The following is a 22,398-nucleotide window of genomic DNA, read 5'->3' on the forward strand; positions in this document are numbered from 1 at the left end:
CTCTGGCGAGTTGGATTTGAGAGCATTTCATCTACATACTCGAACCGAACAGATTTTGTTATATCTTTGGTTGTAATTCTGAAAAAGAAGCTTATGTATGTTACAGTAAAAGCCAGAACACTGACAAAACCTAGAATTTACCACACAAGATGTGAAAATCTGAAAAATGCTCATGGCCATTCTTTCTAAATAATATCATTTTATAATTTTTGTCGTGTCACAATCATTTTTTCGCACACGAGAGCTAATTATATCAGGATCCAATGCTTATTACTTAATCTGAACAGTGGCATTTAAAATCCATGGTTTTTTCATACATCTTGCTGAAAGGTCGTGCGCTAACACTAGAACGATGAAGTGGTAATTTTTACCGTAAAGCTACTTTGACACGTGATTACATCCAAAAGGTTTATCTCAGATTGGAAATTTCATGAATTTTCTCATCTTGTTAAGGCTCTTCAAATCCTAAAATATAAATGCTACAGATTCCTTAGTTTACTGATAAAATGAAGTTCTGCATAGAATCCCAATGGCAGTCAGTGACTGCTATGTAGAGATATTACACCAGTGGTTCCCAATCTTTTTCCCTTCAGGCACCCCCAGAGCAATGTGACTTACACCTTCCCGCACCCCCCCCCCCCTAGATAATACATTTTTTTATCTGTTAGGAAATTCAGGTTTTTTTTTTCTGAAATTGATCACATTAATTGTCCAATAATTAATTTCAATGAATTCTTATACTCATTGTTCAAGGTCTTTTTGACTATGGCTAATATTTAATTTTGGCTTAATTTTTTTTTTTTGAAAATTAATTCGAAAACAAAAGTAAAAAAACATTATTTTTTTAACATTTTTTCGAGATTAGGAAAAAAGATTCCTTGAATAGTTCTTAGCTTATTTATTCCAGCCGTAACAACTAGAAATAAATATTTCTTTGACACTTGACTGAATTTTTTTACGTTTTTCCTGAGTCACGTGTGTTCATGACAGTATCAAATCTAAGCACAACATGCTAATAACACGAGGTACCAATGTAACCAAACCATGAAATAGTTTAAGTAAATAATGGTATTTTTCCCAACTGAAATGGAAAACAAGTATGATTGCTAATCAAAAAGAAACTTTTACAACCAACGCAAAGTTCATGACACATTTCTGCGAGCAGAAGTCAGCAGATGAGATGTCAAAATATTGGTATGATTCATACTTTTGCTAAGGAATTGAATTGAAAAATTAAATTTTTATCATCATTTTAATTTTTCTGAATAATCAGACGGAATTTTTTTTCTATCTCACACCCCCAAAAATGTTCTCCCACACCCCCAGTTGGGAACCACTGTATTACACTAATATGATTGCAAAACATGGTGAAATTGATAGTCTTCTTATGTGAACATTAATATTGAGGGAACAGATGTTCTATCATGGTGTTAGCTTTTTCTCAGTACTATTTTGTATCATTCAAAGGTACACATTTGAAGAAGCTCGTCATTGTATGTTATTCAATTCATTAAGCATTTCTATGGGTTTTTGTATTTTTACTGTGTTGCTTTTGCTGGTACAATATCGCACGGCAAAAAGAATCTTCATTTTCCACGATTTTATCCATGAACAAGGTTCCCGCCCAGGCACCAAGATGATTCTTACCATTTTTTGCTTTCCCCACAAAATATTTTCTATAAAAGGGGGGGGGGGCACCAAATATCCCAGCCTAGGGACCATACTTGATGATGTGGGGAGCCATTGTTTTATCACATAACATGGTTCCGACTGAGCAAAAAATAATTCTACAGTTAAAAAGCATAGAAAATCTAGGTCTTCCAAATTGAAATCGTAAAAAAAAAAAAGAAATTTCTGTCAGAAATTATGAAATTTTATTACTCTAGTAATGAGTGTTATTGATGTTTTTGACAAAATGAATTCATTCAGTGCACGATGTGTTCAGCATCAAAAATCTCTTACGTATGTATTTTACATTGCTCACGATTTGGTGGCTATTTATTGTTTTTTCCATGCTGCACATACCATCAGTTTGCGAATTCCTCAACTGTATTATGCTTCAAATCTTGTCAGTGAACTGCCAAATGAAAATAAAGCCACGAATTACACAAGAGCTTAAAAAAATCATACCCTTTTTTTTTACACCAGCCATCTTCAACCAGCACTAAGAGTGCTCAATGCTCATGCTAGATTTCATGCTCACGAGCACTTGATCAACTTTCAATTAAATACGCTGTATAAATTTCATTCAAGAATTAAGGTTATGCACATTTCAAGCATACGTATGTAAAAGCATATGCATGTATGTAATGTTCGTTGTCGAAAAACATACATGCTCAACTCTTGGCCCTAGGGCCCAATGTAGCCTGTGACCTCAAACCACAATTTCGTGAAAATTAACTAAGCAGCACATTTACAGATCACTCAAGTTACCTGGGGTGCAGTTCTCCATCACTTAAGTGACCCATCCAAATCACTCAAGTGACCTGCGACAAAATAACAGATGACTTAAGTGGTGCATGGCACAGTTACAGATCACACAAGTATTACAATGTACCTCTTTACTTTACTACTACACATGCCTAGCTCCATATCTGGCATGGATATCAGAACATTCCACCTCTTGTACGTGTTGTACCTCTGCATCAGGAAGGATTTTGGAGAGGGGGCCAATCTATATATATATAGACACCACTGAAGTTTTGAATATGAAATTTGGTCAGTGGTTTCATTTCATGAAGTAAAGACCTACTAAGAAAGGGTTTTTCGAAATTTGATCCATTAGGGTCAAATTTTTTAGGGGGGGGGGGTGCAAAGGTTATATAGAAAAATCATGCCAAGTCGAAACCAATGAAATGAAACTATAAATAAGGAATTTAGTGTGGATACGTTCATTTTATCATGTAAGGACTAAAGTATGAAGGTTTTTTTTTTTTAATTCAACCCCTACGGGATTCAAAGGTTACATAGAGAAATCACACTGAGCCAAAACCACAGGAGCTACAATTATGAAATTTGATCAGTAGTTTTATTTCATGACGTAAAAACTAACTAAGAAGGGGCTTTTTGAAATTTGACCCCTAAGGGGGGTCATAAGAAAATTCAAAGGTTGTATAGAGTTAGAGTTTATATAGTTTCATGCTGAGCTGAAACGATAAATATGGAATTTAGTCTACTTTCATTTCATGATGTAAAAACTAACTAAAAAGGTTTTTTGGAATTCGACCTCAAAGCATTCAAAGGTTACATAGAGAAATCATGCTTTGCCGAAACCACTGAAACTATAAATATAAAATTTTGGTAGTTTTTTAGTCTGCAATGTAGAGACTCACTAAGACGGGATATTTCAAAATAAATTCAACATCTAAGGGGTCTTATGTGGTGGGGGGGGGGGGTTTCAAAGGTTATATGACACAATCATCGTTGAGTCAAAACCGCAGAAGCTATAAACATGAAATTTGGTGATTATTATATTTTATAATGCAGAGACAGGATATCTGAAAATTTAACCTCCAAGGGAGTCCAAATGTTATATGGGGAAATCATTGCAGAACAATTTCCAGATTACCAAATCCGCGCAAGAGAAGCGACGGGTTACAGCTTGTTGGGTATAGAACTCCCAATAACATGTTTTGGCACACATACAATAAGCAAGTATCTTACCAAGTTTGTTCTTATTTTGTGGGATAATGATTACTTTTACTAAATACATACAGTACAGTCTCGAAAATCCAAGCCTCAAAAGTGTGAGTTTCTGGAAAATCAGAGGCACTGAAAATTTTTGAATTTCCTTCTTTTGAGACCCTCTTTCTCCCTAATTTTTTTCCTCCTACATTCAATATTCTTCTTTTTTTCTTCTCGTACGTAGGTATTGTGCAGTAATTTCAATTTGAAAGGAACTTGCAAAGAAGACCCTCTTGCATGGACATAGACCATTTCGTAGGGTCATTGAGAAAGATGAGCAAATTTGACCATTTTCTTTGTAATAGTGCACAATGGCAATGTCCCCTATTAGTTCGAGCTTAATTCGTTCCACCAACCTGCTCGCTATCAGGAATATCTCGTTATTCGAATCAAACTTCTCTATAGGAAATAATGGAAACTCGCATAATTCGTTCCTCAATTATTCATTCACATAAAAATGACTAATAAAAACGCATTCAATCAATAATACAACACAATAATAATAAAATATATATAATATAAATAACACCATAAATAAACATACGATGCGATAATGTTTACAAACATTATTGACTATTAACTTACTCTAAATGACAAGAGAGAAGAGGACTACCGTTCAGGCTGATTTACAGACTCACTGTTGTTTGCAAACTTATCCTTTTTGTGTGACTTTCAAAAAGAGTCTTATCCAATGACATTATTGCTTTTGCTTCCTTTTTAGGATTTCTGGGAAATGGGAAATTGCAGTGTTCGTTGGATAGAATCATTGCTTGCACACTGCTGCAGCTTTATTTGGGAGTTTTTTTTTCTACAGAGTTTTGCTCAGATTTCCACATTCTACACATCTCTCTAATCTCATTTTAAGTGAGGGACATCTCCTTACTTCTCTCTTCCTCAGCAGATACCGTCCATAAACTCTTGCTGGTGCGTGCAAAAGAGATCCATCACTTCATCTACTGTCAACTTCTATACATTTTTCACTACTAGTTCTTGAATGCCATCCTCATACACCTCTAGTACATGATCTTCCCCAAGCACACAATCTCTTTGACAAATAGTGGCTCCTATTCATGAGCTAGCCCCCTCAAACTCACGTTCAGTAATGCAAATCAGCCTACAGTTTTCACCAAGCAGAACTTGAAGAAAACTTCACGAGCTTGTATGCATGGCTACAATGCTACATCTAGTTTTATATTGTAAATATTCACACTCGCACGTATGTTAATTTTCTGAGTGAGGCACACTTACCGGAGACTTTATAAGAGAATATTATCCAAAATGCAATAACACGTGTATGGGCAAAAGCAAAAAACTATCAGCTCAGTTGTGATAACGTGAAAATAAATAAACGAAGCACAAAATTTTTGCTCATAATACGAATCATCGCTTGTCAACTATAAATTTTTAACAAAAACAATATTTTGAACAAATCTAAATTTCTTCAAAATATTTGCTCGTTAACCGAAGTTCCACTGTATCTATTTTGAGCTTTTAACAATTCACTTTGGATTTACCAGTCTTTAGACTTCTACCATGATATGTTATGTGTAAACTTTTCCCCTAATATTTGCCACCATCTAATACCTAATACCCTATGTCAGAGATCTTTAACCTTTCCGATGTTACGGGCCAAATTAAATTTTCACGAAGCCCGTGGGCTATCAAGTCATACTGCTGTATTCTTCTTCTTTATTCTTTCATTTCACGTTAATATTTTTTTTCATTTGCCGTATTCTTTCACTAAATTTATTTCTTTCCTTAAATTTTTTTTCCAAATAATTTTATTCAACTAATTATATAATTATTAATTGTTTTTAATTTGTTATTTCTTTTATTAAATCTGAAATTCACATAACAAACCCGAAAAAATTATTTTTCTCCTTTCATTTTAAATTTTCATTATTTATAAAATTATTTCTTTCAAAAATTCTTAATTTTTTTCATGAATTATGATTCATGAAGATCTCTGACATGAATAATTTCAGAAATTATGAATTATTATATGAATTAATTGCAATAATTAATTCAGAACAATTCTGAAATCACTCAATAATTCAGCATTTATTTCTTTTAGTAATTCTGTAACTATTTTTTAATTAATTATAGATTTTATCTCATAAATTATGAAATTATTTCTTTCATTAAGGTGTGTTTTAGTATTTTTTTAAATTCTGTCACCATATATACCTTTCGGATGCCAAATTTATCGTCTCAAAATATGTAGCCAAAATGAAACCATAGGCCTCAAAAAAAAAAAAAAAAAAAAAGTGTTTTGGCTCTGGGTCCCCCAAATTTGTTAGAACAGCCCCTTTAATGCATCTATAATGCACAACTTTACTATTCAATCTAAAAAGTATCTCACAGTTCTAAATACAGCTACACAAAAATTTTCAGTGGCCAGAGCTCTTTAACAATTTTTTTTTGGAATTTATTCTTTTCTCTACGTAAAGTAGCTATTTTCTAAAAATGGTCAGCGGGCCACACAAAAAAAAGGTTGGAGGGCCACATCTGGCCCTTTCTTTTCTTTCTTCTAAACCGAGCACAACTCTGGTCTATTACATCTGGTCTGTGAGGCCATGGGTCCACCTGCCCTATGTAAATATTGGGTTTGTGTGTGAGTGAGTGAGGCCCCCAATATTTCCAATAATTTCACATGAATGCATGACAGATATACAGCAAAAACTTGGCTATAACGATATAAAAAAAGATTCTGTGAAATTTTAGCTTCCCAATCAAGGTCCACATTTTCCAGTTTGAAAGTTTGAAAATTATAATCAGATGCAATCAAAAATTCTCTTCATGAAGTTGAAATTTAATGAAAATTGAAAAATTCCATATTTTATCGAGAAAAAATGTAGGGAATTAGAATCATAAACACATTGTCATCGCTAATTCTTGCCAATAATGTTGTGAAATTACTGTTAATAATCAGTCCACTGTAAATAAAGTGTAAAGTGTTACAGCGACTTTATAATAAATTAAATGAATCCATGGGGGAAAAAGGTAGAACATGGCACATATGTGTGAAGTACAGTATTTATACATAGTAATACATATTATATAGTTTCTAAATTATGAAATTATCTTTTCTGATTTTAGTAAAAATTATAAACTGAACTAACTGCTTCGTAGGAAAAACAGGACATATTTATTGAACAAACAAAAGTCAGGAAGGGTAAAATATAGGAATGTCCAATTGACACGTAGCATCAATAAGCAAGTCAGAGCGAGAAACTTACTTTTATTGTAAGGTATTATTGGAAATACAGATGAACATTCCATCAATGTGCTGAGCTCCAACTCTAAGAATTTCTGGAAACACATTAAAACAGAAGCAAAAGCAGCAAAAGATGTGTTGTTATATCTGATGCCATTGTGTTTCCATTGATGCTATAAGTAGGGCTCATTAGCATTGTTCTCTGTGAGAATCAGTCAGGACTGCCTATTATTAACGTTATAGCCAAGTTGTTTTCATAAGAAAGTTTGACTCTAAATAAATCTGTATACAAAACAAACTTGCAAACCCTTTCTTAAATTAACTTTTGGAAATTTGCATAAAGCGGAGAATGATGATGTCATGTCTTTGTTGTTTCAGAAGTTTGTCTATTCAGTATTTCCTTTCAGGTGATGCATTCACTATAATAAAAAATATTTTACATACATTCTTGTCATAGGCATTTTTTTCCTTCTTCGACCACGAGCCCATACCACATTTGTTTATAAGCACATTGTATGTGGCATTGTCCATGCAAATGACAGAATCTGCAGAGAATGCTTAGAAGCAAATTTTCCTTAACCTATTTTAAAAAGTTTGTTTGCCCATGGTAATCTCAAGATGCACAATTGGCTTCAAAGACCAATTCTGCCATGTGGAAAAAAATCTAGATCCAGATATGAAACTCTTGTTATATGATTGTTTGTCCTTCCTTTAACATCACCAATTTCATCATCTTGCTAGCATTTACAGAATGTGAGATTGTTTATTTGAACAAAACCCTGATTGACAGCAATGTTTCTTCTGCTTTCATGATGTTTCATGTTTTAAAACAAAGGCCTCCACATCACTGTCTATGTGAGCTCCATCAAAACTTTTTAATGACTTACAAAGCGTCTGAATTTGAATCCTGCCTTATGTACAAATTTCATCAAAGTTTTCTCTGTCAACCATAATTCCATAATTTTTAATGCACAATTTGAAAATATTCTGCTAATGGCATAAGCATTGTGGCACAGAATGAAATCAACATCAGCTGTTGTTATTGTATCAATAATTGTCTGAGAGGTAATAAATATTTCAGAATTTTCCTTTGACTTCAGCAGGTTTGAGTTCCAATCCTGGGGACAGATGGGGTTCAGAATCAATGAAAGTCTATTCTTTTTCTCACTACAGGAAGCAACGGTTCAACCTATGGAATTTCTACTTTGCATAGAATTCACTCACAATGTTCTGGATGACTCACAAGTCAATATTATCCAACAAAGCATTTCTTTCTTCAGGTCACTTTCTATGTTTTTCCGAGATTGATATAATCTCCTCTTCAGAGGTGATACTGTCATTCTTGATCTGCTTGATGATTCCTAATGAAACACCAGCGATAGCAGAGGCACATTTCTGTTCTTGTAAAGGAGGAATCAGAAGTTTGGTTGCTTTTGCTTCCTTTTTACTAAACTTAGTGACGATGTCAATGATCTTCTTCTCAGAATGTGTAGTGTACTTCCTTTTCAAAACATCTTGAAGAGCCACGAAAATAACAACCAGATGTTTCATACAAAGAACTCAAGACTCAAAGCCCAAATTTCGAAAGAAAATGACACTGACAAAAAGGCAGAAACAAAAACCAATTTGTACCAAGACAGCATACTAGCAACCCCATAGAATTTTCCCCCCATTTCTCCTGACAGCAAAATGTCCCTCTTTTCCACGGGGACTTCTGTAAGCCATTCTGGTTGTTCTACTACTATCACTTAAAGTAGAAGTTTAGTATAATGAGTATGGCTTATAATGACAATCCTCGATATAACGGGTGATTTGCAGATGATTGTCAAAGACCTAATGTTACAAAAAACATCTGCTTGTAACGAGAAGTCCTTTACAACGACAATTTTTCCTGTGATTGTGGGCTGTCATTATAACAGACTTCTACTGTACTTTACCTAATGAACCTGGGGCAACCACCAATAGGTGGCATCTTCATTTCCCACCCAAATCTCTGGTTGAAAATTGCAGTATGGCAATATAACAGGAGTTGGTGTGCAATAAAGTAGTATATCACTCAACTAACGCATCATCCAAGTATTGCTGCATCTTGAGTAACTGCAATGTACTACACTTCACACTGCTGCCTTCGAGTTGATAATCCTCCTCTAATGAAAGGAAAGAAGGAAACATACACAATTCAAATGTAGACCCACCAAATTCAAGGTTCTTTCAACTTTCATTTGAAAAATTCATACGATTTATGGTAATAAAATGTGGTTGCATTTCCTGTGATGAGAATAAAGTCTGTTTCATACCCACAAATCATAAGCAGTCAGTCAATATGCGTGTATAAGATTCATAAATATCAAAAAAAGTTCATCTGAATTTTAGGATAGTAACCAAGGGAGTTAAAAATTAAACATTACAAGATCAAGTTTTTTATTTGCTTTGATTCCTGTTTCATATTCCGCTGCACACATAACCAATTGTTTAGCTCTTCATATGGATCTAGTATGAATTCGTCATCATAAGGAATATGCCAACCACTGTTCATGCTGCCTTGGATTTGTATGTGATGTTTTAGAGGTCTCTGCAACAAAGAAAATAAAATTAATAAAAAAACAAAATCTTTCATTAATACATTTAAGAGGGAGACTGAAAAATAGACTGTTATCGCTAGAGTCCGGATAATATGAAAATGCATAAGTTCATATGCAATTGCATATTTTGGCACTTTTTATAGTAACTGCATATAAATGCATAAAATCACCAAAATTTTAGAATAAGTACACATTTTCAGCATTTCATTTCTTCTATTAATCACATTGTACTAATGTTTTTAAGATAATTTTTATGCTTTTATTCTCCAAATTCAATCAAATTTCTTTATTTTTTTCAAGAAAATATAATTTCACCATTGAGTATTGCTCATTCCAGGGCATATTTTTAGGAATTTTTAAATGCATATTTTTGCCTTTCCAAATGTATGTTTTCTTCATTTTCTACGTTTTTTTTTCAGATTTGTTGCTTATTTTATTTTCTCTTACAGCACACCTCTTGCGTACTTTTCACACTTCTGCATTTTTAAATGCACATTTTTTTTTAAAAATCTTTTGTGTATATTTTCCCCTTTTATGGAAAATTCTGCATTTTTAAATGGATACATTTTTTCATTTGACGTATTTTTCAATATTCCCATGGGGCATAATGAATTTTTTTTTATATTTTTTATTTTATGCATTTTTGGTATTTTTAAAAGCATATTTTGTCATTTTTGAATGCATATTTCAACATTTTTAAATGTATATTTTGGAAATTTTTATGATTTTTTTTTCATTTTCCAGTACTTTCAAATCAAATTTTTCATCATTTTTAATCTCATACTAATTATTAGATTTATTTGTTTTCACCTCTCACACAAATTTTTCATTTCATGCCGTATCACGGTATTTTAAATACAGATTCATCTTATTTTTAGTTCATATTTTAGGTATTTTTAATGCATATTTTAGGTATTTTTAATGCATATTTTAGGTATTTTTAATGCATATTTTAGGTATTTTTAATGCATATTTTAGGTATTTTTAATGCATATTTTAGGTATTTTTAATGCATATTTTAGGTATTTTTAATGCATATTTCAGTGCTTTTTGCTGCATATTTTGCCATTTTTTTTAGCGCATATAATTTGGGCTTTAGTTATCACTATGTTTAGCATTTGCACTGGTACAATGCATCATGGAATAATCTCAAAGAAAAAAGTGGTGTCAGTCCTTTTTTTCTTTACATTCCACAAGAATTAGTCAATACAACCTTTCATACTCTGTCATTGAAATCAAGAATCTACAGCAGTGGTTTTCAACCTTTTTTTTCCATCCCACACCCTGTTTTTTGTCTGTTAGAAAATTCATTTTTTTCTGTATTCACATTAATCTATTTTTATAAATTATTTTTCTTATTATTTAATGTTTTTTTTTTACTATGGTTAATTTTGGCTACTTTTTTCCTTTGAAAAATAATTCAAAAACAAAACCAAAAAAATCATCCAAAAAATTTGGAAAAAATATCCATTGAATTGTTCTTCATTTATTGATTCCAGCCACAACAACCAAAATTAAATGTTTGTTTGACATCAAATATTTTTATGTTTCTCCCGAGTCATGCTCACGACAGTATCAAGTCTAAGCACAATATGCTAATAACACAAGGGATATAACTAGGATTTCTGCTGCCCCCCCCCTCCCCCCCCCCCACAACTTCAAAATTCAATAATTTTATAACAGTGTTCTTTGTTCCCACCTAAGAAACTGCTGGCCGGGGCAGTTTCCCCCCTCTAGTTCCGGCCCTGATACAAAGTACTAATGTGTTATTAATAGTATTCTTTCTCAAAATGGAAATAGTATCTTTCTTGAAATGGAAAACTAGTACGATTGCTAATCGAAAAAGAATCTTTTGCAATGCAAATTGCGCATGATATATTTCTGCAAGCAGAAACCAAAAGATGAGGCATTTTGACTGATTTTTTTAAGAATTGCAAAATTCAATTTTGTCATAATTTGAATTTTTCTGAATAATCAGTCAACGTGTAATTTATTTTCCATCTCGCACCCCCACCCAAAAAAAAAGATTTCTTGCATCTCTGATTAAAAACCACTGATGAATAAGAAAAAAATCTGAGAAATAATAAATTCCTACCTACTCCTGGCTATAAACCAACTTATAAAATGCCATGGTGAATCTGTAGCTTCTACCATTCCCCTGTTTTGTTCTTCTGTCCTTTCCAAAAGGGCAATATTGCCCATTTTGGCAAACACTGGTCGAAGTCTCCACCTTCACAACCCATAGGGCTCTCATTACATGCTGTAGCATTTTGTGAACCAATTTGTTGCGGCACAAGACATTTAGGACATTTTATTGCCCCAATTTTTTAAATGAATTTATGAAAATATCTCCAATCAGTCAAAACAAGGTTAATTGAGGCTCAAATAATCTCGGTCCTATTGCAGTATATAATACAGTGTAGCCCCTCTTTTTGCTCTTACTGATGGGTCAAAAAAAACTTGTTCAAAAAAAGGAAAAAAAGTGACTCTAAAAAATAGTTTTTCCAATGTGAAGCCATTTTTAAATAATTTTCCATTTTAAACGCAATTTTAATAATATAAGTTAGAGATTCTATAAGACACTAGTTCATACTTCTGCAGAAATACACAATTTAGTTTACAGTGTAACATAATAATAATAATAATAACAACTGTAGTTTCCAGTAAATAAACCACATCCAGAAAAATGGCCGGAGGTACAAAAAAAGTTTTCTTGGAGATGGCAAAACTTTTTTATACGTTACAGCTTTGTATATGTGCACATTATTTTCATTTAAGTTAAAGATTTAACATTCCAAAAAGAAAAGAAAAAGAACTTAATTTTGTAAGTTTATATAACTTACCCTTTTCCAAAGGAAAGACTTTTTTATGGATATTATACCGAGGTGAACTCTGGAAGAGAAGTCTACTAGCCTTCACTGGGAATCAAATTTAGAGTTCGCCTCAGCATAATATCCAGAAAAAAAAAGTGTATCCCCTTTATACATTAGGCAGAGAAAAAATTATCTCAATTTCGTCACCATTTTTCTCTAAAGAAATTTTACAATAATACTGATTAATTAACTTAAACATTAGGCATTATCCTGAAGTGAGTTTTTTTTAACTGCAATAAAAATAAGAACAAACAAAATTTTTTTTATAAAAACTTATTAAAATCCCTCAAAGTCAGAAAAAAAACTGTCATTAAATAGGTAATGAATTGAGGTTTGAATTAGTCACAAAAGCTAAAAATGAACTTTTGAAGCTATATGAATAACGGCTTATTAATTACGAAAAACTGGAGGATCTGTGGGAAGAAAAATGCAGTATTTCAGATTTCTGATATGTGACAGTTTAAACTGCAGCCTTTGCAGGATCAGGGGCACAAAGAATTTCATTCAAAACTTTGAGAAATTTTGAGTTATCAACCTCCAAAAAGCATTTAAATTAACAGAAATCGATTTAAAATAGCACGTAAAGTTATTTTACTTCAATATTTTAATTTTTTTACAGAAATATTTTTGATCGTCTTGGGGAAGGGGGCAGCGCGAGTCCCCTATGCTCCCCTCCTGCATATGTTTCTGGCTGCAAGTTAAAATCTTCAAAATCTGTCACATCAAAAACCTACCAACCCTGATTAATATACCAGAAATACTACATTCTGGTATGTATTTTTAAAAGATAGTAATTCAATCCTGATCTGTGATACATTTCTATCAAGCAAAACCATAATTTGATAATTTCCATCAATAAATGCTAGAGCATTACTCAAAAAATGCATAAAAAATGTATATGAATTTTTAGGATATTTAAACTTACTGTTTTAATCATTTACAAAAATGAGTAATAAATTTAATGATATTTTTAAGCATAACTTCAATAATATTAGCCAAGCAAGGTTATGACTCTCCCCCTATCGTAAAATATTTTCCAAAATAAAAAACAAACATGATAATACATACTGTGAACGTCAGTTCCCCATCTCCGCTGACCGAGAGATAAATCTGATGGGAAAGTTGCCAATGTTTGAACAGTTTCAATAGATTTGGATCGTCAAGACAGGCTGCATGATCTCTCATGAGATCAGAGGACAAAAACACAGAACTGGGGCCGCTGGCCAGAGTAGCATATATCAAGAAAGGGTCATCTTCTGATCTGGAAAGTTAAAGGAAAGGTAAGAAATTTGGAAAAGCCTGGAATTAATATAATACATAGAACTCCACTATAAAATTGGTTTTCAGACTCATCTCAAGTATGTAGGTGATCTTAATGGGCATGCTTGAATTCTCCCTTGTCTGTAGAAGGTGCCAGTCACCGGAAAACTGCAGATGAGTAAGAAACTACAAGTTAGTGCAGTCAGATTTTTTGATTTCGACAAAATGGCAGGAAAAGCTTGTAAAATGCTACTGCATTAAATTTTGTGTAAAGCTTGGTGTTTCAAAAGTAGAAACGATCCCAATTTTGGACGGGCCTTCAAGGACAAAGCAATGGGCACCATACAGATAAAGGAATGATACAACCACCTCAAAGATGGCAGCCCATCAGTGGACAGTGGGGGCCTACTAAGCCCTCAACATCTAGAAATAAGATCGTCTTTAACCAAGTAAGGACCCTGGTGATGACCATTGAATAAAATTCAGAGAACTTGAAGACAAGGCGATAATCAGCATTGGATCTGTTCATTATATTTTGACTGAAGATTTGGGCTTCAGGAGAATTTCAGCAAAGTTTGTGCCAAAACTGCTAACGATCGAACAGAAACAAATCCATTTGAAGATCGCATAGGGCATGCTGGAGCTTGTGAAAAGTGATTCCAACTTTCTCAACACAGTGATCACAGGCAATGATTCCTGGATTTACAGGGAAGACCAAGAAACCATCATGGGAAGAACCCAACATCCCTGAGGCCAAAAAAAAAAAAAAAAAAAAAACCAAGGCAGGTCTGCAGCAATGTCAAAGTCATGCTGACAGTCTTCTTTGACTCTAGTGGTGTGGTTCATCATGAGTATGCACCACACGCACAAATATCACTAAGGAGTACTATCAAGAGGTTATGCGTCACCTTTCGTTATGCTGCAAGACATAAACGACGAACCTGTGGACAGCAGGCAATTACAAGTATGAATACAAGTATTTTTTATGAATAAAGGTTGGATACTTTTTAGAACAAACCTTGTATGTAAATTCAGAAGAAGCTCAATTATCCAAGCTAATGGTGGGAAGGTGAACTCGGATAATTGGAAAACATGGTTAAAAACCACCAGGATTAAAAAAATATATATATTTCAAAAAACAAAATTGGAAAAAAATAATTATTTATGTATTTTACCTGTTTAAAATGACTATCCACTGTGTATATTCATATTATCCATACAAAAAGTCTAATAAAAAATTACAATTATTGATCATTTGATCATTTTTGTCGCACCACTGTCATTTTTTTCTGCACATGAGGACTAATTAGACAGAGACCTACAATTTATTGCCGATTCCGAATGGCAGGTTTGTTTTTTATACTCATCGAGAGGTTAGCGCTCTAACCCCTTGATGGGGGGGACTCCCTGCGGTAGCAATTTTTTCTGTAGTCATGTCGCCGTTTCTGTTGTACCCCTGTGTCAGGAAAGTTTTCTCACAAGGACGAACCAGGTATCGAACTCGCGACACCTCTAAACATCCTTTGGTACTTTAAGCGAGTATATTATTGACCTGGGCTACCGCACCCTACAATTATTGAAGGATAGCCACACTAGTAATATACTGGATTTCATTGATGGCAGAAATACAGTAGAACCTTGAGTATTCAGGCTAATGTTAGGGAAGGTGATCATGGATAACCGAAAAACATGGTTATCCTTTTCCTGTCAGCCATTCTGCATATAAAATATACTACAAGAATGACACAAACAAACAATAGCACTGGTCCAGTTGATGAGTCATGTGGTCATATGACTGCATCCAAAGTTACATCATTCTTGTGTTTACTTTTCAGTTGTAAAAAAAAAAAGCAGTACATTTCGACTAACTTCCTGGCATTTCCTATAATTGGCTGTAAATCTTCGAGTGCTAATCATCCGGGGACAATGTCCAGTTCTTATGTGTGCATATGGGGGGTTGCCATTTCAATGTGTTGACATGGAAGTTCAGCTCTGAGTATAGGAGGGAAGAGAGCGGTTTTCTGTAAAAGAATGAAGAAATCCAGTCCTATGAAATAGAAATGTTTGTTTCATCACAACCTACAAAAAATCTCCCATAATCAAAAAAAAAAAAACAGGCATAGGGAAAAGCTGAACATGAAACTGAAATTTTCGTACATTGTCTGTGTTACTGCTGTGTGTGTGCTGGCTATTTTTTCCACATCCATCCATCACGCTTAAACACACGGTTGTCTGAATGATATTGGGAGCCCAGGATCCAAACATTTTTGGTAGCTCCTCCCTTTCCTAAGCACTGGTTTTAGAAATGAAGAGTAAAAGTGGTAAATGCTGTAAGTACCGAAAGGGAAAATGTTGGGGTGCCTCAAAAAAACTTACTGATAAAGTGAAAGAAACTGTTTTAGAACTAATAAAAATTAAAAATTTAATGAAAGAAATTATTTCCAAACCAAAGAAAATCTTCAATAATTTGGGGAGGGGGGGCAGCCTCATTGACTCACCCATCTTAGCTTTAACTAGGAGTCCCCAAACCGTGTGCCATCACCCTTCTTCAGGGGAGCCACTGAACAGAGATTTTTTTGTTAAATTGCTCTGGGGAACCGCGAATAAGCATTGATTAGGGATAGGAGAAACCGGGGTGGAAAAAGTTTCCCTGGCTTAAACAATGAATCAATGAACAACTCCACATTGTGACAGCAGTCCAAAAAGTAAACTATGTCGCTTGGTCTGCATATGTAACGGTAATGGTTAAATATTGTAGAACTTTGATTATCTGGGCTAATGGTGGGGGAACTGGACCGCCTGCTCCTTCCTAGTTGTGGCCCTGATAGTGGGCTTCACTGATGACAGAATCCTTGTGTGCCTTGTCTTTCAGTTGTTTAAAAACAATACATTTGGAACAACACCTCTTATACAAGAGCTTTTTCTCAGCATCAACTGTAATTGGCTGTTCATCTTTGAATGTTGATCACCCCATGGAAATTTAGGTTGTCATGTGTGCATATAGGGTCTGCCATTTCTCAACACATTTATATGAGACCTCTGAGAATAGAGGCAGAGAGTTCTGTGAAATAAGGAAGAAATCTAGTTCCACAAAATGGAAATGTTTATTTTCATTACCAAACCTTCACAAAATCTTGCGTTAGCAATGAAAAAAAAAAAAAAAAAACACTAACAGCAGCAACATGGATAGGGAAGGGCTTAACATGAAATAAAAATTTTTGTACATGGTTGATCCACACACGGATAATCCAGGTTCTACTGTAGTTGGAGTTGCTTTGTATTGTGTGATTCCCCCACTAGGTGTTGACAGACTCAAATTCCACACAATGTAGTAATGCATGTTTAGACCTCTTTTCAGGAAAGTATTAAGTATATAAAATAACATACATGTTACTCGCAAAAAACACAAATGCATTCCTCTTTATTTGCTCCCATATATGGAAAGGCCACTCCCTCATGTGCTTTCGTCCTAGTATAAGTATACGGCGATATGAGACCGACAGATGCCTTGTCACTTTCAACAGCTAGATAATATTGAATAAAAAGAGCAATAAATATTCTTATCATTTTAATATACATTTAAAATCCATTAAAAACCAAAGAAGATAAATCGTGTCACTAGTCATGGAAAGAATATTTGTAAAAAAAAACGATAAAATATATAACCAGTACCTGTAAAGACAATGTCTGCTTATTTTTGTTTCCAACAACAGAATGTGCAGCATTGAGACCATCAAGAACAATATCGTACGGTTTAGTTTTTTCGACAAATCGGAGGAAGTTCTGGAGCTCGCGATCAGTCGTGTTGAAGTATGCGTCAACTTTCTTCAGAGACCTTTGGTAGAAGGCTTCCTTCAATTGCACAAAATCCTTTGCAGATATCATTGTGGCATTCAAAACTTTGTTACAACTATTGCAAACTCCAGACCTGCATTGAGAATGAAAAATCATACATAAAATCATTTCACATGAATCATTTCTTACATAAAAGAGTCAATGTCAGAATGAGGAAGGGGAAACCCCCTTGATAAAAATGTACATAGTGTTGCCCCACATTTTTAAGCTCTAATTCCTTGGAATTGTGTTGGCATGAAACTATTGAATGGACTCACATTATCCAGCAATAAAACAACTTGGTTTCACAAATTGACATAATTTTGGTGAAGGATTAGTGTCAAATTAGGCAAAAATTGTATTGAAATGTTTTGATTCTCTAACCAGTGGTTCCCAAATGGTGTGGTACCTAATGATGTTACAAGATTAGCCAAGGGGTGCCTCAAGATATTTTGGGAATAAAATTGTATCGAATGTTTGGGTACTGGTTGGTTATAAGTATGACTGTCAATTGGTGATAAAAAACCAGAAAAGCCTTATGTGGGAGTGTTTTAATGGTTGAAAAAAGGTTGCCATACAAATCGCAAGCCAGGTCATCATTAAAAGCATTTGAAATTGCGCTAACTTGTAAAAGTGTGCTCATGGTTGTTTACCCCAAAGTAGAATGAACAGAAAACTGTGATGTGTATTGCAGAACATTCTCAGGAAGCATTTTAAGAAAATAAGGGGAAAAAAGAAAATTTTATGTTTTCTCTGCAATTATGGGGAGTTTTTATCACAGAAAATTTACAGTCGGCTGAGGGCTCCTTGTAAAACAATGGAAAGCATTCTGCTGTGGGAATTGTCGAGAAAACTAACAAGTACTGAATAAAAAAAGCGGCTGTGTCAGATGATTATATTGAGAAAAAAAAACACATATACACACAGAAGACAAATAATTTAATATCTCAACACATTCGTACTAATTTGTATAATTTGATGCACTTCATTATCTCAGACCATCTTGACAAAAACAAATTCTCCTGTTTTCCCTCACACTGTTTTCTTATGCCTAAATAAGGGAAGGGAGCGAAGAGCACTGGTGAAATGGCTAAACCGATAATTGCTGATAGAGCCCATGCCACGTATGGCATGAAAAAAGTTCCGATTTATTGCTGGTGTCCCCTCCCATCCCCAGTATAAGAATTATGATTATGTTCAATGAACAAAGAAATTGACATTTACCTATTGACTTTCGAATTTTGAACAATCCATGTATGCTTCTTCCTGTAATTAGAAAAATGGGAACTCTTAATACAAAAAATACAATACAAGGCTGTACAGAGTATAAAGAATTATACAGCTAAGTATAGTTCATAGCTGACCTTGACTAACGATAATAAGTAAAATTATTATCGCTAGTCAAGGCGTACAGTTGATACTAAAATAAAAAAAAGCTATGCAATTGATTAAGCGTTACTAAATAATTATTATAATATCAGGGTAAAAGTCTGGAGCCATAAAACCTAGGTTTTATTAGGTTAGAAAAATGCTCGTAAATCATTTTATTTCAGACTTTTACCAAGTCACTTTTACAAAATAAGCATCTCTCTTTCCCCCGAAAATTTAAAAAAAAAAAATACACAATTTTCTTTGCCGTATTTTTGCCATTTCATTCCCCTTTCCCATAATCCTTTGTGATTTTTCCCGATTGCAAAGTAAAAAAATATCAGCTTTTTATTTCTCCAAGTCATAGCTGCAAAACTTTGGAGAATGATAATTAGAGAGGTTTCCACATGGATACAAAAATAAACATAAAAGGGATTTTTCCACTTTGCAAAAAATGCAACTTCTTGCAGGCCATCATCAATTGGCGCCAAGTCATCAATCATCACCAACCATTAGATTAAATTATGTCATTACTACTCAGAAATCAAAACACGCCAAAAAAAAAAAAAAACCAAGCCATCGCACCCAAAACAGGACATGGTCAAAGCAAATACAAGTCATCTTGCCAATTTTGGATGCTGAAAGGTCAGATTGATACCAGCTTTTGGCAAATTTGTCTGTTCCCCCTGTGAAACAAAATATTTTTTGTGATTAGATGCAATGGCAACAATTCGCATTACGCTTGAAATGTCACTTTCAGGATTGAAATGACAATGGTTTTTTTTCCGGATAAATTCTTTGGGAATAAGCTTTTCCTCCAAAAATAATTTATTTTTAGGAACAGCTATCCACCATCAATTTTGGGGACTTCTTCCTAACAATATATATGTCGCCAAGGCCAACATAATGGCGTTTGGTTGCCAATCATTCTTCCAGTCATTTGGAAGGAAAGAGAATGTTCAACGAACATTCTCTTTCCTTCCAAATGATGCCACTCTCATAGATGTTGTTAGCTAAGATGTGCTTTTGTTTTGTTGCATTTTGAAAAACCATTCAGCTGATATCCTCTTTTTTTTTTCTCTTTTTTTTAAAAATTTGATATCACCACACACATTGCTTTGCGTCGTGCTTCCTTTGTGTGTGAGCATTCCCTGGATTATTTTTCAGATTCTTAAAGTCACGTTGTATCGTTCTGATTTAGTTATTATTTTGTTATCATTTCGTACTAATTCATAATTGGTTTATTATTTTAAAGAAAGAGAGTCCAGGTTTTATTTTTTCTTAAAGAGAATATTTATTATTTATATAACTGGGAAGACTGTTACAACCATTGTTCATTTAAAATAGTCTGGGGTTTTTTTTTATTTCGTTTAAAATGTTTCATTTTTAATCTTGATACCTCGTGTTGTTTTGATGTTTGGTCCAGAAAGTGATATTTATTATTATTATTATTATGCTTGTTGGTTTCCATTATTTTTTCTTTGCTGGAAATTTTTTTTTTTTCAGCGTCTATAGTGTCAGTTAAGGCCTGGACCATTTCTTGTTGGGCTGCTGGATATGTTTGGCACCGAAGAAAGTCACCAGAATTGGTCACAGATTACACTATAGCTGCTCCTATTTTTACAATCATGGTCAAAATTTAGGCAACATAAGAATTTTTCAGGAGTGTGAGATGGAGTAGAAAATCCGGAAGACTTGGCAGCTATGACATGTAAATGTGGCTAATAAGAGCACAACTTAACTCCTTGGTTTTTGTTCTTCATTCTAAGCTAACTATTTCTTAACAGCAATGTAAAACAGCTACAGCAATACAAACTTAATGTTAAAAAATAAACATAATTAACAATAATCAGACATTTTGAAATAATCTGCTATGTCATCCGCCAAAGACATTTTTATCACTGTATTCTTGGTAATCAAATAATCAAACAGTTTCTCAAGCTGTAGATCTGCTTCGTGCTGATCGAGATGAAAAGTTTTCATAACAAATTTCATATACTCTTTTAACACTCGATTCGCTGGGAATTCTTGCTTGCTGTACCAATTGTTTAACATATCCCAAGCCATGTCAATGTTACTATTATTTATGGCTGCCCATGTTAATGCATTCTTAGTGTCCATTTTAGGATTATTTTCCAGTAGTTTTTCTAGATACTCGAACGATTCCTCCCATCTATCTGTCACCGATAACCCTTGCACGATACAATCCACAGTAGAACTGTCTAAAACTGGTGACATACACAACTGGGATTTGATCTTATCGAAAGTCTCGAGTATTGTTTCTGGCTTGCAGATTTCAACGTTCCTACCGCAAAGATTCATGTATTTCAAGCATGTGACAAAGTTCGGTCTCTGCCTACTCTGCTTCAAATACTGCATGAAAGAAGCTGCCAGTCTATAGTTGTTCAAGTATAACAAAGTGTTCATGAGGACGCTGTCAAAGTTCATTTCGGTCAATACCAATGATTCGGACATGAGTTCGAGCTTCACTTCCTCCCATTCTTCGTAGGTGAATGATTTACACTGGAAGAATCTTTCGCGCATTCTCTCTTCCGTGACTTCCAACGCGGACATTGGATGGTATTTGCTTCCGTATCCGGTCTCTCTCGTTATCGATGAGAAATCTTGAACAGTGGCGTAAGAAACGGTAGGGATTTTCAAGTCCGAGAGATTGTTGAAGCACTTAAACGTATTCATGAACTGCTTAGAAGGATTAGATGATCTATAATGACGCCTAATTGAACAACTAAAATGTCTAATGAACATAATTTTAACTCGAAGATTCGCCATTAGGTTAAACGAACCACGTGCGAAAGTTTTGAAAATACAATAAATCCGGTACTTTCTCAACCACGATCCAAAAAAAAGTAAATAAACAAAGATCCCGAATCCCGACGGCCGTAACCATAGTTCTCTGAAAGTTTAAAAAAAACGGGAAACTGAAATAAATCTTATTTATTTTTTTCTAACTCCACGAAATAATTGAATTCAACTAAATTTAATTTCTTCGAAAATTCATTTCTCCATTGCCCAGAGTCACGGTATTTCAGAAATTGAAATAATAGACCTCGCCGAGCTTTCACTTTTAAATGTAGATGGCAGCAGCAGCACCAAATTATATTCGAATTATCTAACCTTTACACATCATACCTCTTTCATCTTTCTTCAATAGATGGCATCACTGTAATGCGCATCACTTCTGTCTTCAGAAGTTTAAAAAATATTAAAGAGCGCATTTTTGTGTCAAGAAACCCGAAAACCCGAACATTCATCATGAAGGGGGGGGGGGGATGCAATAGAGTAAAAAAGTTTGGAACCAAATGTGTTTGAGCATGTTATGTGTCGTGCTGCTATCCAAGGCCGCAACTGGATACTTTGTTCCCCGGGGCAAGCCCGAATTTTGGTACCCCTTGCATGTAGAGGAAGCAGTTAAAGGGTGAATTCGGCGCCCCTTCTGGCTCAGCGCCCGGGGCACCAGATCCACCTGCTCCCCCTAATTGCAGCCCTGCGGCTACCTATCCTCTAAATCAGAAGTGAGAAACTAGCAAATCGAATGATTGTTTTTTTAATCGTGAATGGC

The 22,398-nt window shown here is 34.2% G+C and overlaps 1 protein-coding gene across 1 annotated transcript; it reads right to left on the minus strand.

The window, feature by feature from the left end:
* Nucleotides 1–1,856: 1,856 nt before the first annotated feature.
* mldr (mitochondrial ribonuclease P catalytic subunit) lies at nt 1,857–21,714 on the minus strand. Its single transcript, XM_089246032.1, has 7 exons — nt 20,674–21,714; nt 18,675–18,716; nt 17,289–17,544; nt 17,004–17,140; nt 13,425–13,617; nt 9,310–9,473; nt 1,857–2,077 (listed from the first exon to the last, which is right to left on the minus strand). The coding sequence occupies exons 1-7, from the start codon at nt 21,606–21,608 to the stop codon at nt 2,053–2,055; spliced, it is 1,752 nt and encodes a 583-aa protein (XP_089102158.1). The 5' UTR covers nt 21,609–21,714; the 3' UTR covers nt 1,857–2,052.
* Between the last annotated feature and the right edge of the window lie 684 nt (nt 21,715–22,398).

Source organism: Pholcus phalangioides, unplaced genomic scaffold (genome assembly GCF_987345545.1).
Source record: "Pholcus phalangioides strain wild (caught in Gottingen) unplaced genomic scaffold, Ppha-v1.0 ptg000016l_1, whole genome shotgun sequence".
NCBI classification, from domain to species: domain Eukaryota; kingdom Metazoa; phylum Arthropoda; class Arachnida; order Araneae; family Pholcidae; genus Pholcus; species Pholcus phalangioides.

Bases quoted from the DNA above. Each gene is read 5' to 3' on its own strand.
- mldr (XM_089246032.1), bottom strand. From the start codon at position 21,608: ATGGCGAATCTTCGAGTTAAAATTATGTTCATTAGACATTTTAGTTGT. The intron at 18,717-20,673 runs GTCTGATTATTG...TTCTAATTACAG, and splicing joins ATAGCAGATTATTTCAAAAT to GAAGAAGCATACATGGATTG. The intron at 9,474-13,424 runs GTATGTATTATC...TCTTTGTTGCAG, and splicing joins ATGGGGAACTGACGTTCACA to AGACCTCTAAAACATCACAT.